This window comes from Myxine glutinosa, chromosome 10 (assembly GCF_964187855.1).
Source record: "Myxine glutinosa chromosome 10, kmMyxGlut1.1, whole genome shotgun sequence".
NCBI lineage: Eukaryota > Metazoa > Chordata > Myxini > Myxiniformes > Myxinidae > Myxine > Myxine glutinosa.
The window spans coordinates 46,774,184-46,793,108 of record NC_136270.1 but is presented as its reverse complement, the minus strand read 5'-3'; the positions used below and the strand labels follow the sequence as shown (position 1 = coordinate 46,793,108).

Below are 18,925 nucleotides of genomic sequence, written 5' to 3'. Positions count from 1 at the left end.
CTGACGTTTTTATATGGCCTACCTAGGCAAAGTTAGCCATAAGCAATGAAACGAAATTATCCAAATGAGGCAGGAAAACGAAAAACAAACGCAGAGAAGCAATTACATGAAAGTTTCCAAAAAAGTTACTAATATATTCAAAAGCAAAACCTAGAATGAAGCAGCAGCACCGGCAACGTTAGGCCTAACAGGTAAAAACATTTCTACCTGACAAACCTCATTTTTTCCTAGTTATGACTAGTTACTTACTGGAGTAGTAGAGTATGTAGTTACTAGAGTAGGTTGTTTTTCGAGCCCAATACAATGCACTCACATCGAGATGCCAACATTCCTATTATAATATAGATTTTTCTTTTTTATAGACATTGCTCGACATCTTCTGTATTGTTTTGGTGAATATTGGAGAATGGAGTAAAGTCAAATCGCAAACTGCGGTGCATTATTGAAGGGGCAAGCATTGTGAAAATTGGGCGCTTTCTTCTTGTTCATAGTGGGTTGGGGGAATAAAAGCGTGGTGGGTGAAGGGGGGTCACCCTTGACTGTTGCCCAGGGTCCCAGAATCAATAAGACCACCTTTTGGTGCAATTATAGGTAAATGTACACCACTGCCATTATCTGACAAATAAACACCAAACTTGCCTGTATGCTGTCTCACTCCACTCCATCTCATCAAAGCAAGTTTGATATCATCTTGTTACATTTGCAACAATGGTGGAACTTCTTGTTTTGGAGACTTGGAAAAACCTGGCATAAGTTTTCCGAATTACAAAAGTCAATGGTTATTTTATTCAAACATTTGAAAAGTCAGAAAGAAGTTTGAGAAAAAAAGTACATATTAAATGTAAATACAATAGAATTATCGGCAGTCATACATACACGAAACCCACAATCACCACCAACCCCAATGTATACATATCAATATCACCTTATTCTCCAGTGTTGCACTTTAATTTTTTGTTTCTGCACTGTGATTTTAAACAGCAAATGCACCGCATTTACATGACTATTTCCTATCATTGTTAATCAAAGTAACTCGGTTGTACAAATGTATTATCAAAAAAATTAAAGTAACACAGACCGACGTTAGCCCTCCCAGAGACTAGTATTCCATTGTACGTATTGTTTAAACTTTGTTCGAGGCTTGTGATATAGAAGGTATTTGTTCTTATTGTTAAATATTTTGTTTGGTCTGTTGAATTAATTTTTTATTTTTTGGCTATTTTTTGGCATAAATCGGGCAGTTCATTTTTACATTTATAACAGGAATATTAAAGAGCCACATCAGGGAAAGAATGAAAGGCATGTAGGGGTCAAAGGGGAGAGACAAAAATCACAACATATTTATGCAGACATAATAAATAGATAATCCCTTCATTAACGGCTAGTTTCCATGCATTAACCTGCATGGTCTGAACGTCTAATTTGTAGTTAAAATACATATATACACACATATACACAAATACATACAAATATACATACATATACATATGCACATATACATACATAAACACACAAATAAACATTTTTGTTGTTCTTGAAAGGACACTATTATCCCACCTTGTGAGCTCAGCCGGGGGGAAGCTTGGCCCAAGTTTTTCATGTACCGGCCTAGCCAGGCCTGACATTCACCCAGTTAGGGCAGGAATTTGGCAATGGTGTCGGCGATAATCGCCTACTCATTGTGAAAGGCACCATGCGATATTTAACGTCCACCAAACCATGCTGGCAAACAGGACTCCCAGTTTATCGTCCATCCGACTCCAGGCTTATCATCCATCCGACTCCCAGTTTAACGTCCATCCGAGGGACGGCACACACATTGGTGAATCACCCTGCCTGTGAAACACCGGACTGCCAGTTTATACCTGGGTCTGGATTCGAACCCAGACTACACAGCTTAGAGGTGAGTGTGCGTATCTCTAGGGCCTAGGCCATCCTGCCAGCCCAACATATATACAAAATTATTGGGGAAATTGCCAGGGGCGTAGAAAAGGTCCCTTTATATGGTTTGTGCCATGTGGCAAACTCTAGAAAAGAAGGGACATTCATGGCTTGCAGAGCCAAACAATATGAAAGAAGGGACATTCAAAAAATCTTGTGTGCATGCTGGACTACCCTTGGATTTTTTGGAGGAACCAAGCAATGCTCTAGAAACGTTCATATAAAGGGGCGCCAATTTGATTCATACAGTTCAAAAAACTTTACTTATTCGACAGGTTTTAACCTGTATATGTGGGGCGCCCGAAACTACACAAACAATTTCAATGAAACTTGATCACAATCTTCATCCCCCGTGATGTACCAAAGTTTGTTAATGGCATTAAAAAAAATTGGTGTCTAAGGTAGTCTGCGGGGGGGTTGAGTGACTGTTGCTCCTGATCTAGGTGAGCTTCAGGACCTGTGGTCCTATTTTTGCTTGGCTCATAGGGTAAATTCCCAAAATGTTGGACATTGAAAAATTTCAACCGGTAGTAATGGGACAGACGAACGGATGGGGCGAGTTGAAATTGTCGTACCTTGTGTGCGTAGGTCAGCTTGAATCTGTTTGGCAGATGATAGAGGTGCTTTCTCCACCATTCAAACAATCCTTCACTGCAAACTTTGGGGGGGGGGGGGGGGAGAAGGGGGGTTCTATGGTAGGATACCCAGGAGAACCCCACTGCTGAGAAAGCCTGACTGGAGCATGCCAAAACACACCTGAACAAGCCAAAATTATTCTGGGAGATTGTCCTGTGGACAGATGAGACCAAATTCGAGCTTTTTGGTAAAGCACATCATCTCTATGTTTACAGAAAACAAAATGAAGCCTTCAAAGAAAAGAACACCTTCCCTACAGTCAAACATGGAGGAGGTTCAGTGATGTTTTGGGGTTGCTGTGCTGCCTCTGGCACTGGGTGCCTTGAATGTGTGCATGGCATCATGAAATCAGGAGATTACCAAGGCATTTTGGAGCGCAATGTTCAACCTAGTGTCAGAAAGCTGGGTCTCTGTCGAAGGTCATGGGTCTTACATCAGGACAATGACCCCAAACACACTTCAAAAAGTACCCAGGAATGGTTCAAGACAAAACGCTGGACTGTTCTGAAGGAGCCAGCAATGGGTGCAGATCTAAATCCCATTGAATACCTGTTGGAAGATATGAAAGTTGGGAGAAGGCACCCCACAAATCTGAGAGAACTGGAGCAGTTTTCACAAGAAGAGTGGACCAAACTGCCAGTAGAGAGAGAGAGGTGTAGGAAGCTCATTCATGGCTATAGGAAGTGCTTGACTACAATTATTTTGTCCAAAGTCTGTGCTATCAAATATTCAGTCGAGGGTGTCAATAATTTTGTCAATGCCATTTCTTTTTATTTTCTGATTTGAAAGGATATATCAAGTTCTGAATCAAAAACAAAGATTCTGTAATATTAACAGTGAAATAAAGAGTTGTGGAGACCAAATACTTTTTGTTAATTTCAACTTATTTTTCGAGAAAATTGTGAGTTATTCGAAAAATGTGCAAGGGTGCCAATATTTTTGGCCATGACTGTATATACGCACAGTTGCACCTCGATCAACTTGATTATATTTATTTAGATCTTGATTATATTTACTGTGTTACCTTGTTGAGTAAAGGAGAATCACCTGCTTGAAATATAATTATTTCTAACAACTTCTTAAAGGTGCCGATAATATTGTCCGGGCCATTTTAGGATTTCTGCGTGGAATTAGCTAAGATTTAGTAATTATTTCAGCTTTTTTGTTTTCTTCCCTGCAATTCTAAGAAATATATTTGTGGATACCAAAATATATTTTTATTTCATCAATTTTCTGGAAGAAATGGTGCATTATTTGAAAAAAGTGCAAGGGTGCCAATATTTTTGGCCACGACTGTATATACTTATATATTTTGGCCCTGTATATGCACATACCTTCACTTTCACATGTAAGTTTGTTATCTACTTCAGGCACCTGGAGATTGTATATATTTTGTTCTTGCAGGCCTGCATTTTCCTCGCCAAAAGTAAGCGACATTCACAATCTCTGGAAGCAATATGAAAGTAGAGGAGTTTTTGCCGCAAATGTAATCCAAAGCATCTTTAAAGTTTTTAACCACCAACTTGTCAGGGTTAAAAACAGGAACCCCCAGCTTGCAGACGTCATTCCCATGACTTGTTGGCACAGCACTGCATATGCTTTGGCATTGGCATTGGCATAATTTCCAGCGCCTGGTGTATATGACTGAATTGTATCCCAGTCATGGTTTAAAGCAAGTGTATTGGCTAAAATAATTGGCCATGGTGTTCCGTCTCCATTCAGCACTCAGTGTGCCAGAATTGTGTGTAACTTGGGACATTAAACACCAGACTGTCCTCCATCTGTCTGTTGCCCATGATCAGCACGACCTGGAAAGGGCTGCTTATCTTCTCGATTCATTGAAATTCTGCTCATACGAGTCATGCCGTTCTCCCCTGCCCAACCAAGGTCAAAACGGCTACAATTATTTCCCATCATTTACTGCTGTGGGACCTGGGAGAGGGGATATGGGTGGTTCTACTCATTTCATTAAGCCCCACACCATCACCATTGTTAATTCCCTCCTCTCTCCTCAAACTCCTTTCTGGCACCCTACTCACATTTCCTTTTATGGACGTTGATGGTACCATTGCACTAACACAATGTGAAATCGCACAAATACTAGGGCTGAGCTGGTGGCAGGATGAAACGCATGCCCCAACAGCAGTAATCGAATCTGCTGATAAAATGACAGGCTGAGCATTATGTGTTTCAAATACATTTGCTCAGGAAATACATTTTGCATTCACATGAAATGGGGGCAAGTTGGTGGGTACATCAAGCTGACAATGGGGTGGAATAATCATAGGTGGGGTGCTGTTGGGGGTCAAATGCTCAATGCATGTTTGTTTCAAATGTTGTTGTTGTTGCTTTGGTTATTGTAATTGTTTCCATTTGATCTTATAGTAAAATTGTTATTTTAAACAATGCAACCATCATTGTTTATCTCAATGTTAACCCTTCTTATTGGTCTCTGCTCCACTCCCATACAATTCTCATGCAAACCAAGTTTAATCATTAATTGGTCTTTCGATGCTGAAAACAAGAACAACAATCCGCAACAGTATTTAACGCCACATCTCTCAACCTTCCTCCCATCAGGTTTAATTCGCACAGCACTACCTGGCATGGACAGAGAGACAAAAGAGACTTACATCATGGTGGTGGAAGCTAAAGACATGGCGGGACAACGAGGAGGGCTTACGGGAACTGCCACAGTCATCGTCTCCTTGTCTGACATCAATGATAATCCACCCAGATTTCCACAGAGTAAGAAGAACCGGTTGCTTGTCAGGTTGTGTTAAGGCCAAGCTTTAAAAAATTGATATGACAATCCAGACCTCATTGAAAGGCAATGAAAAATGGGGAAGACTCGTCAAGACTTGCCCCTTTGCACCCTTTCTGTTAAAAATGGTGAAGACAAGTCAAAACTTTCCCCTTTGCACCCCTTCTCTTAAAAATAGTGAAGACTAGTCAAAACTTGCCCCTTTGCACCCGTTCTGTTAAAAATAGTGAAGACTAGTCAAAACTTGCCCCTTTGCACCAATTCTCTTAAAAATAGTGAAGACTCGTCAAAACTTGCCCCTTTGCACCCGTTCTGTTAAAAATAGTGAAGACTCGTCAAAACTTGCCCCTTTGCACCCATTCTGTTAAAAATAGTGAAGACTCGTCGAAACTTGCCCCTTTTGCACCCGTTCTCTTAAAAATAGTGAAGACTCGTCAAAACTTGTCCCTTTGCACCCATTCTCTTAAAAATAGTGAAGACTCGTCAAAACTTGCCCCTTTGCACCCGTTCTGTTAAAAATAGTGAAGACTAGTCAAAACTTTCCCCTTTGCAACCCTTCTCTTAAAAATGGTGAAGACTTGTCAAAACTTGCCCCTTTTGCACCCGTTCTCTTAAAAATAGTGGACTAGTCAAAACTTTCCCCTTTGCACCCCTTCTCTTAAAAATAGTGAAGACTCGTCAAAACTTTCCCCTTTGCACCCGTTCTGTTAAAAATAGTGAAGACTAGTCAAAACTTGCCCCTTTGCACCCGTTCTGTTAAAAATAGTGAAGACTAGTCAAAACTTGCCCCTTTGCACCCGTTCTGTTAAAAATAGTGAAGACTAGTCAAAACTTGCCCCTTTGCACCAATTCTCTTAAAAATAGTGAAGACTCGTCAAAACTTGCCCCTTTGCACCCGTTCTGTTAAAAATAGTGAAGACTAGTCAAAACTTGCCCCTTTGCACCAATTCTCTTAAAAATAGTGAAGACTAGTCAAAACTTGCCCCTTTGCACCAATTCTCTTAAAAATAGTGAAGACTCGTCAAAACTTGCCCCTTTGCACCCGTTCTGTTAAAAATAGTGAAGACTCGTCAAAACTTGCCCCTTTGCACCCCTTCTCTTAAAAATAGTGAAGACTCGTCAAAACTTGCCCCTTTGCACCCCTTCTCTTAAAAATAGTGAAGACTCGTCAAAACTTGCCCCTTTGCACCCGTTCTGTTAAAAATAGTGAAGACTCGTCAAAACTTGCCCCTTTGCGCCCGTTCTGTTAAAAATAGTGAAGACTCGTCAAAACTTGCCCCTTTGCACCCCTTCTCTTAAAAATAGTGAAGACTCGTCAAAACTTGCCCCTTTGCACCCGTTCTGTTAAAAATAGTGAAGACTCGTCAAAACTTGCCCCTTTGCACCCCTTCTCTTAAAAATACTGAAGACTCGTCAAAACTTGCCCCTTTGCACCCCTTCTCTTAAAAATAGTGAAGACTCGTCAAAACTTGCCCCTTTGCACCCCTTCTCTTAAAAATAGTGAAGACTCGTCAAAACTTGCCCCTTTGCACCCGTTCTGTTAAAAATAGTGAAGACTCGTCAAAACTTGCCCCTTTGCACCCGTTCTGTTAAAAATAGTGAAGACTCGTCAAAACTTGCCCCTTTGCACCCCTTCTCTTAAAAATAGTGAAGACTCGTCAAAACTTGCCCCTTTGCACCCCTTCTCTTAAAAATAGTGAAGACTCGTCAAAACTTGCCCCTTTGCGCCCCTTCTCTTAAAAATAGTGAAGACTCGTCAAAACTTGCCCCTTTGCACCCCTTCTCTTAAAAATAGAGAAGCCTCGTCAAAACTTGCCCCTTTGCGCCCCTTCTCTTAAAAATAGTGAAGACTCGTTAAAACTTGCCCCTTTGCACCCCTTCTCTTAAAAATACTGAAGCCTAGTCAAAACTTGCCCCTTTGCACCCCTTCTATTTTGATTCCATACCCCCTGTAAACACATCATTCTCGACAGTCCTTCAACGCATGTCCTTCCTAACCACCATGTCACCTCTTCTTCACTGTGGTTAAATTATGTCCAACAATGTCCAACACTTTTTCTAAATGTAATTTATCTAATTTCATCCACATTTGTATAAAATCAATATAGCTAGAAAGAGCAAAGAGAGAGAGAGAGAGTGCCTACCCTCCCAGGACTTGGTGTGTGTGGTGTACGTGTTGGTGCGTTTGTGTGGTCGATGCATTGTTGACGTAGGTTTACATTCAGACAGTGGACAAACAAACCTTATCGGTTTAATTGTACAGAGTCACATTGCAATCATATGTATTTTATAGATGCACTCAAGTTCCATACTTTCTAGATGTACGCACATTCTAATAGTTGTACTTTATAGATTCACTCACGTTTTTAATACACGTGTTTTATAGACATACTCACATTCTTAATATACACATTGAGTATAATATACCTTGAGTACCCATTTACTGGTAATAGGGGCACTGCATCAGCAGCACAGCCACACCTCCAGAAAAGAGTTCAACCTGCAGCCACAGGCTGCATCGGAAACAACAACATTGTAATAGTATGTCCTTTATAGATGTACTCACATTGTAATTGTACATACTTTATAGAGTTACTCGGTTGAAAAAAGGATAACGTGTTGTGGAGGGAAATCAGGAGTCTTATCCCCAAAGACCACTGGCTCAAAGGTCCATTGAATCGTTTTCTTAAAAACATCTATTTAACAGAACAAAACTATGATAATGTGCACACTGTGGTAGGAGCGACGAACATGCTGCCTGCCCGACCTCATAGCTCGCTCTACTGAGAGTCTCAAGAATCAGTCCTTATATACCTTCATGATATGAATAGGTGGGAGGGAAAGAACAAACACACGTCATCCCATCCCCCACAGGTCACGTAAGCAAGACCATTCATTCCCATAGGTGGGAGGGACACATCATCCCCCTCGGATTGTAATTTACAATCAGTTTCTTGCGTCTTCCTGTGATGTAGATAACCTCGACAGAGTTATCAATGTTTGTCCCATACCAACTACTGAGTTAATTTGACCATCCGGAACAGCTACAATGAAACCGAGCTTGTTTAGCCAAAGGCAAACGATCATTGCAAACGCTTTGGATTGTATCAGTGGAGATTAGATTTACCAGGTACAATGAAAATGCTAAACATGTTTTCAACTTCCTTACAGGGTCGGACAATCTGGCACCAACTGTATCATATTCTTAAGACTCTTTATCTTTAAAAACTCCTCTTTACATCAATATCTTTCCAACACCTACTTATTGAACTCAGTAAAACATTTATATCTATATTTGAGTATATTTTGCATTCTGCATGGAGGAGTGGGCAAAAATTTCTCCCAGTCGATGTCAGAGACTGGTAGACAGTTATAAGAAACGCCTACTTGAGGTTGTTTCTGCCAAAGGGGGCAATACCACCTATTAGAGCCAAGGGTGTACTTACTTTTTCACATGCGGAATTTGCATTTATGTTTATTTAAATTATACAATGGACTACAAAATGTAAATGTTTCATGATATTTGTTATATTATATCACCTTTATCTATCAATATTGTTGAAATGAAGATCAAATAGCTGTATGTTGAAATATGTTGAAAAAGTCAAAACTTTACATGGGGTGTACTTACCTTTTCACGTGACTGTATATATATATATATATATCTTACTATAATTCACCAAATGTCCGTCCGTCCATTCAAAGGTACCGCAAAAACGGCTCAACCGATCGCACCGATATTTTGGGTGGGTATTCCTGGGACCCCTGGGAGTAAAATAGGCTCTATTGTTTTTCCAAGTTTTCCAATTTTCCAGTTTTTCCAAATACGATGGAATATTATTTACCGATATGAACAGTGATGTGGCTTTTGTTGAAATTCTACAAATACTGTTTCTTCTACGTGCCAGGAGAGAGTAGATCGACTCCTGACAAACTCTTCCTATATAAACGTGCCGCCCGTAGTAACATGGTCATCGTGTGCAAAGCGACTGAGAAACAGGTGTAGCGGCTGCTTCCGTGTTACAGATTCGGCGCGCACTCTTCACACCTGAACGTGCGACTGAGAAAGACGTGTAGCAGCCGCTTCCGTTTTGCAGAATTCAATCTTTTTTCAAAATGGGCGCCATGTACTGTTTAGATTTTGATGATTTGCGTGTGATATGATTCAACGGATGTTTCTATGAATCGTTTAAAATAAAAAAGCCTTCAATTTCTGATATTTTGCCTTTTCATTTGGGCCTCCCAATTGAAGCCCCGCCCATAGGGCGGGTACCGTTGCTAGTATATATAACTGGATCCCTTTATTTATAAAGAAATATTACAGTACATAAGAAATACACCAAATTAATTTACCATTGCTTGGTTTGTAAGGAACCATGACAAAAGGTGGTCCAACATTGCCTCCGTAAGGGTTACCCTATCCCGAGAAATGAACTTAAAACAAGGAATTCATTCAGAATGCCAGCGATGATTTGCCTACTATCTACCTAATCAGAAAACACTGTAGAATAATTATTTGACTTATAATTCTCCCACAGTGTCATACTGGCTAACACCAGCTGGCATTTGTGGCCTGCATTAGCACATTACATGCGGACAGACAGATGACATGAGACAAACTAACAAACACCTGAATGCAATACCATCTCGTCTGGCAAAGGTAATCATCAATCCATTGCATAGGCCAAGGAGCCAATGATGCCAGATCAAATTTGGTTAACTTTCAGTGCAGTTCGCAAGCTGTCGAGCCAGAGTTTTATTGTAATACCTGTGTAATGTTTTCTTACCTTGGTTACACCTGGGAAATGCTTGTATAAATTCACTACTTACACCCCTTAAAGTTCATTACTTGATGAATACCTCTTCCTTTGCTTCTCCAATTTCCAGGCACGTACCAACTGTCTGTGTCAGAAAATGCTGCTGCAGGATCTGAGGTGGGACGAATACGAGCGGAAGATGCTGACTTGGAGGAGAACGCAAAAGTGATCTACACCACAATTGGGGGAGATGGCCAGAGTACATTTGAAGTCATCACAGACACTCTGACACAGGAAGGAATCGTCAAGCTTCGACAGGTTAGGCCTCAACATATGTGACAGCAACTGCCAGTTTGTAAGATTTTTGGCAGATGCAGCAGTGTAGTTGGCAGCAATATATTTATTATAGACATATTGCATATGCATTTATGGCAGGATGTTTACCTCTTACCCCAAAGGACTATGCATGCACCTGTCTGAACCCCATCCTCTCCTCTCCCTCTTCTCATCTCACCCCTTCAATTCATCCATCTACAAAGTATAAATTTGAACTTTGCATGATGCAATACCACACTGCAAGAGAAGCTTCCCCAGGTGATCAACAATTCCTCACCAATTCTGGCGAGACACCTTGCAAGTTATTCAGGTAGATAGTTCCGACTAGTTAGCTAGTCCGGCATCTTTGGCTACCTGGGAATGAGAAATGAGCCTAAATCCCTTAGTTTTATACCCTCAGGAAAGTGAGCCTCCGAGGATGCATTTTCATCCATTTCCTCTGAAATATGGGGAGATATGAATGCCAAACATGTGGGATATGTTATATAAGTGTGTTTTCATGTGTGATTTACTTACCAACACTTTTGGTGCATAATCACAATGTTTAGCCCAAGAAGATAATCAAACGGAAAGGTGGCGGTATACGGGGAGAATTATTCCTCATGTAATGGGAAAAACTTACAAAACCCTAATAATTCCAGTCTTGACGACACTCAAAGAGGATGTGGGCACTGCCAGATGGCAGCACCCATGGAAACATTATCATAGCTAAATGTTAATTAGATGCCATAAAACAAGGACAAACCAAAAAGTACTGCACGTTTCATCAACTACTTATTCAACCTCTGCTTTTGCTCCACATATGCCCAGTCATTGCAGTCTTAGGCCCAACACAACAGTAGTCACCATCAAAATAATGCCTTCTTTTTACCAAAGGTGGACGGTGGTTACGTTTTCACCCTTGTCTGTCTGTCTGTCTGTTTGTCACTCACCTACAGGTTACAATTCTAAACCGATCACCATGAAACTTCACCAAGTTGTAGAGGTCGCCACAATTGAGAAGACTATTGATTTTGAGGTCAAAAGTCAAAGGTCATCTGGAGGTCAAATTTCTAAAATCACCATTTTTCATCCGATTGACTTGAAAATTGAAGAGCATTTGCATATTCAGTCACTAAATAGGGAAACCAACTATTTTGAGGTCAAAAGGTCAAAGGTCAACTCAAGGTCCGAAAACCATCAATTTTCATCTGCAAAAAAATCATACATTTTCATCCGATTGACTTGAAAATTTCAAAGCCTTTGCAGAGTGCCTCCTTGAATTGGGAAACCAACTATTTTTGAGGTCAACAGTTCAAAGGTCAACTCAAGGTCAAACTTCTAAAATCATCAATTTTCATCTGAAAAATTGTCACTTTTCATCCAATTGTCCTGAGCTTTGATCAAGATCGTCAATTTTAATCTTGATGAAATTAACATTTTGATGGGTTAATGGCAACCTTTTTGGGGGGGGGGGGGGGGGGGTGGGTGGATTTTGCAAGAATCGTGCTCTGCATGACATCTTGTTCGTTTGTTTGCAGGATATCACAAAATATTGTGGACGGATTTGGACGGAACTTGGTGGACAGGTTGATTGTGTGACAATGATGAATTGATTCGATGTTGGTGAAGATCCGGATATGGATATGGATCTGAACATTTTTTAAATTTCCAAGTGATTCTTCACCAAAGAGAGATGGGGGACAAAAATTATATATAGCATGATATATCAAAAAGTTGTGGATGAGTTTTGCCAAAACTTGGAGGATGAGTTGATTCGGTGACAAAAACAAGCCGATTCGATTTTGGTTAACATCTGGATCCGGATCTGGATCTGAGAATTTTTTAAATTTCAAAGTTATTCTTCACCATTGAGAGATGGGGACAATAATGATCATAGAGTCAAACCTGTAGCCTATGCAAACCTTGAAAAATCCACACACTTACCTGGAAGTTTTCACTGATTTGACTTGTGCCAACAATAAATAAAAAACACAAAGAAAAATATAATCTGCATTGATTTTCTTCAGCTTCGTGTAATGATGAAACCATTTTAAACCCAAACAAAGCTGCAATAAATATTGCTTATTGGCGTGTCATCAGCGACAGCGTAGACAAACACACACCACGGAGGGTCCCAAACATGTACCGTGTGCAATGCCGGTAGCATTATCATCATATACATTTCCAGACCCAATCATGTCTCTCACCCGTAATCGGAGGGAACAATCAACCAGCTCTCACCAAATCGATTATCCCCAATTTATATATAGATATATATATATATATATATATTGTTACGTGTGTGGGGGTAGGTCATGAAATACCTTAGTCGAGATAGAATTGTATAGATTAGCGTGCCCCGAATGTCTTGACGAAGAAGAAGAACCTTCATGTAACTAAGTAGGGAATCTGTTAGGCCGAATGTCTGTGTAAGTGTTGGTGTGTCACCATACAAGGGGTGGAGCTATGCTAATTAGGGAGGGCTTAAGAATAAGCCCCAGTGTGTAATTGCCCTTGTGATTTTTCCCATTGTTCTCATAAAACAACACTCGGCCAGCCATGCAATCGGCACATAATTACAACCACCATAATTGCCGACAGTACCCGGACGTTACCACCCCGCCCAGCTGAACATTCTCGATGGGTGCCAAGAATGGCCGTGAGGCAACGCCCCGAAGGACGATTGGTTGTGACGATTCGACTGCGCTCGGTGATTGGAGTGAGCATGACGTCAGAGGGGACCTTCGAGAACGGGAGAAGAAAAAGCGAAGCGACCACCATTTTCCCTCTCTCTCTCTCTGTGCTGGGCTTCATTGTGAGCAGTCGAAATTTTCCCTCGTTCTGTTCCGGTATTCGTAACGAGTGGATGCACAATTTCTCTCTCTCTCTGGTACTGGCTGCGTGGCGGACGGTCGCAGCATTGTTGGCTCTCTCTGGTGCGCTTGTGGAAAAGACACCAAGAGCGGTTCGGGACGGTCAGAGCTCGGTGCAGCCGAACGAGAAGGACTAAGGGAGGAGCTCTGGCCTGTTCGCTTCGCGCCGGCAGCTGGCGGTGAACGTGACTTCATGCCAAAGCGTGTTTTCCCGCACAGGGACGCGGGACCTGTCACGCCACCAAACCATCGTTGAGACCAGAGCTAAGTGGCTGCACGACATCCGGCATTTATTTTTACTTTCATTTTTCCCTTGTTCGTGTCTTTGAGTCTGAATGGAGGATCCGTATTTAGGAATTTTAGTTTACTGCACATTCTTTTTGCTTGCATTATTTTCATTAAATCATTCCTTGTTGACTTTCAATTTCTTGTCCTGTGTGTTTATTTGTTCATGGGTTTGGATAAACTCCCATTGCGTCCGTCTGTTCAAATAAGACCTCGGGAACTCCGTTTCCCTTGCGCGCCATAAAGAGATAACACCGCCATATTTTGGGGTATACGCCTTGGGGTTAAAGCTCGGTTTGGCCATCCGTCACCCTGAGGTCTTCACTACAGGGTAAACACAACGATATATATATATATACTAGCTTGGCTCGGCTCGCTACGCTCGCCTCACCAAGCGTCTATACTGGGGAACGGGCTTATTTTAGCTGAGGCTAATGACTGTACCTAAGTTGCTGTGTTGTCATGATTTTCACCAATCATAATACAAACAATTACTTTGCACAAATGTATTTGTTGTGTTTGTGATATTACATTTTGAGAGGAAATTTAGGTTGAAGATTTAGGTTGAATGTTTTTTTTTCAAGAAAGAACCCCTCAGCACATACGTAGGGGAGGGGTAGGTGCAGATTGGAAGTTTGGGACGATTACACCTCACCACTACGTAATTCAAAACACCGCACCACCACGTAATTCAAAACACCTCACCACCACGTAATTCAAAACACCGCACCACCACGTAATTCAAAACACCTCACCACCACGTAATTCAAAACACCGCACCACCACGTAATTCAAAATACCTCACCACCAAGTAATTCAAAACACCTCACCACTATAAAACACCTAATAAAAACACCTCACCACCACGAAATTAAAAACACCTCACCACCACGAAATTGAAAACACCTCACAGCCATCAAGCACGTAATAAAAACACCTCACAGCCATAAAACACGTAATAAAAACACCTCACCACAACGAAATTAAAAACACCTCAGCCATAAAACACGTAATAAAAACACCTCACCACAACGAAATTAAAAACACCTCACAGCCATAAAACACATAATAAAAACACCTCACAGCCATAAAACACGTAATAAAAACACCTCACCACAACGAAATTAAAAACACCTCACAGCCATAAAACACGTAATAAAAACACCTCACAGCCATAAAACACGTAATAAAAACACCTCACAGCCATAAAACACGTAATAAAAACACCTCACCACCACGAAAATAAAAACACCTCAGCCATAAAACACGTAATAAAAAACACCTCACAGCCATAAAACACGTAATAAAAACACCTCACCACCACAAAATTAAAAACACCTCACAGCCATAACACACGTAATAAAAACACCTCACCACAACAAAATTAAAAACACCTCAGCCATAAAACACGAAATAAAAACACCTCACAGCCATAAAACACGTAATAAAAAAACCTCACCACCACAAAATTAAAAACACCTCACAGCCATAAAACACGTAATAAAAACACCTCACCACCACAAAATTAAAAACACCTCAGCCATAAAACACGAAATAAAAACACCTCACAGCCATAAAACACGTAATAAAAACACCTCACCACCAAAAAATTAAAAACACCTCACAGCCATAAAACACGTAATAAAAACACCTCACCACCACGAAATTAAAAACACCTCAGCCATAAAACACGAAATAAAAAAACCTCACCACAACAAAATTAAAAACACCTCACAGCCATAAAACACGTAATAAAAACACCTCACCACCACGAAATTAAAAACACCTCAGCCATAAAACACGAAATAAAAACACCTCACAGCCATAACACACGTAATAAAAAAACCTCACCACCACAAAATTAAAAACACCTCAGCCATAAAACACGAAATAAAAACACCTCAGCCATAACACACGTAATAAAAAAACCTCACCACCACAAAATTAAAAACACCTCACAGCCATAAAACACGTAATAAAAACACCTCACCACCACGAAATTAAAAACACCTCACAGCCATAAAACACGTAATAAAAACACCTCAACACCACGAAATTAAAAACACCTCAGCCATAAAACACGTAATAAAAACACCTCACCACCACGAAATTAAAAACACCTCACAGCCATAAAACACGTAATAAAAACACCTCACCACCACGAAATTAAAAACACCTCAGCCATAAAACACGAAATAAAAACACCTCACAGCCATAAAACACGTAATAAAAAAACCTCACCACAACAAAATTAAAAACACCTCAGCCATAAAACACGAAATAAAAACACCTCACAGCCATAAAACACGTAATAAAAAAACCTCACCACCACGAAATTAAAAACACCTCAGCCATAAAACACGAAATAAAAACACCTCACAGCCATAAAACACGTAATAAAAACACCTCACCACCAAAAAATTAAAAACACCTCACAGCCATAAAACACGTAATAAAAACACCTCGCAGCCACGAAATTAAAAACACATCACCACCACGTCATTTAAAAACACCTCACCACCAAGTAATTCAAAACACCTCACCACCATGTGATTTAAAAACACCTCACCACCAAGTAATTCAAAACACCTCAACTCCACATAATTAAAAACACCTCACCACCACGTAATTATAAATACCTCACCATCACGTAATTCAAAACACCTCACCGCCATGTGATTTAAAAACACCTCACCGCCATGTGATTTAAAAACACCTCACCACCATGTGATATTAAAACACCTCACCACCACGTAATTATAAATACCTCACCATCACGTAATTCAAAACACCTCACCGCCACGTGATTCAAAACCACAACAACATTATTAAAAACACTTCACATCCACGGAAACAAAAGTTTGTGGGAGTCGTTAAGTGACAACACAACACAAGACAGACACTGCACAGATATATATTTAGAATATATAGAAGATAATGTTAAAAAAAAAACAATGCAATTTCACTTACATTTTCGGATTCAGCGTTCAATTCCATATAAGTGAGTGTGTTTTGAGGCATGTGTGAGTTCAAATAAAATTGGAAGCCAGGAAAACGTTAGTTTCATTCCTTGGGGATACAACATGTAAAACTGGCCCAAACGTCAAAACAAAACCCGCTCATTTTAAGTCGTACAAGCCAATGCGACCACTCATTCTTCTGGGAAGAATCCCGTGCACATGCTGGTCACACGTATAACTCACCTAAGTCTTTATAAGTTCATCAAATACTGACACCGCGATTGACATTCGCTGAGGTAAATGAAAATGTTGATCTCTCTTCTGAGGTTATAAAAATAAAGTTTTAAAGCATTATACGCATCAACCGAGACATTTTATGAAACGGGGAAACCGAATCCACACTTTGGTGGTTTTAAAATGACATAATATGTGTTTATTAGAAAGAAAAAAAAAAAAAGAAACTTGAAGACGACGCTGCTAACAAAATACACCGCTCTAACGCATAACCACGAGTTTAAACTACATTTACAACAAATATGAAAACTATTTTCATATCACAATGTTAAATGTAGAATATATAGAAGATAATGTAAAAACAAAATGAGCCCTATCTTCCAATGGTAAAAAATTCCCCAAAAAATTCCTGGATCCGGAATAATATCCTGAGCTTCACCAAAAACTAATCAATTCTTCCTTATCCCAAGGGCAATCATCCCACCAACGTTCATCCAAATCCGTTCAGAACCTTTCCAGATATCTTGTTCACAAACACACGAACACACACACGAACACGATCGAATGCATTACTCCCTGGCGGGAGTAACCAGAAGTTCACTCGGTAGAGAGCTTATCTCCACCAGTCTGAACAGTTTACGTATTGTATTTGTATCCCACTGATAGGCCAGATTTGGATTCGGATTTGAACCAAAATCGAATCGGCTTCTTCTTGTTGCACAATACACCACTCAAAATTCATCCCTGTCACACACCCAACATTTCCACCAAACTTTGTCCGAATCCGTCCATAACATTGTGAGATATCCTGTTCACAAGCAGACAGACAGGGCTGAAAATCCAACCTCGATCCACCTTCAGTGAGGTAAAAAATGATCCTGTTTCCCCTTTTCCAATTTCCTTTGTGAACACCCAACAGTGTGCTCGAAGACATTGCACTCCAGATAATTTGTTACCGCTCTTTTATGCTTCGTTTCAACATGAATGTCATTACCATTTCCGCACAAGATCACACAGTGTTGTCCAAGGGTGAACTTGCCTCGTGTGACGTGCCTTGAGGCCTAAAACACAGACTCGATGACCACAGTGAATCATCAAAGGTCCAGCTTGAGCTTTGTTTTGTGCATAATCCGAGTAATTCCATTTCTTTTCATTTCATGTTCACAAAACATCTTCATGGATGTGTCATGGATTGTTAAGGTTATGTTGTTTATGGCAAGGAAGCTCATTGTGGATATGAGGAAATGTGTTCATGTTGTTATTCCCCTGAAGTGGTAAATGGGACATCACAGGGCAGGCAATGATCTAACAACAGATTTCATGAAGTACTCAATTTTCTTTTCACTATAATACAGTATGTCAACATATACGGTGCATTCAGAAAGTATTCAGACCCCTTCACTTTTTTCACATTTTGTTATGTTGGAGCCTTATACTCAAATCGTTTAAATTCATTTTTTCCCTCATCAATCTACACTTAATACCCCATAATGACAAAGAGAAAACAGGATTTTAGAAAGTTTTGCGAATTTATTAAAAAGAAAAAACTGAAATATCACATTTGCATAAGTATTCATACCCTTTGCTATGACACTTGAAATTTAGCTCAGGTGCCTCCCATTTCTGTTGATCATCTTTGAGATGTTTCTACACCTTGATTGGAGTCCACCTGTGGTAAATTCAATTGATTGGACACGATTTGGAAAGGCACACACCTGTCTATATAAGGTCTCACAGCTGACAATGCATATCAGAGCAAAAACCAAGCCATGAGGTCGAAGGAACTGCCTGCAGAGCTCAGAGACAGGATTGTGTCGAGGCTTGGAGTTGTTTCTCACAGTCTGAGAGTCCTTTAGGTGATTTTTTGCAAACTCCAAGCGAGCTTTCATGTGTCTTTCACTGAGGAGAGGCTTCCGTCTGGCCACTCTGCCATAAAGCCCAGATTGGTGGTGTGTTGCAGTGATGGTTGTCCTTCTGGAAGTTTCTCCCATCTCCACACAGGATCTCTGGAGCTCAGCCAGAGCGACCATCGGGTTCTTGGTCACCTCTCTTACCAAGGCCCTTCTCCCCCGATTGCTCAGTTTGGCCGGGCGGCCAGCTCTAGGAAGAGTCCTGGTTGTTCCAAACTTCTTCCATTTAAGAATTATGGAGGCCACT

General features: G+C 40.5%; 1 protein-coding gene across 1 annotated transcript in view; it reads left to right on the top strand.

The window, feature by feature from the left end:
* Positions 1–18,925, top strand: part of LOC137434506 (cadherin-11) — an 86,326-nt gene that overhangs the window by 39,440 nt on the left and 27,961 nt on the right. Inside the window, exons 4-5 of the mRNA XM_068127596.2 lie at positions 5,158–5,325; positions 10,229–10,416. Coding sequence (XP_067983697.2) covers positions 5,158–5,325; positions 10,229–10,416 — 356 coding nt within the window. The remainder of the gene's footprint in view (positions 1–5,157; positions 5,326–10,228; positions 10,417–18,925) is intronic.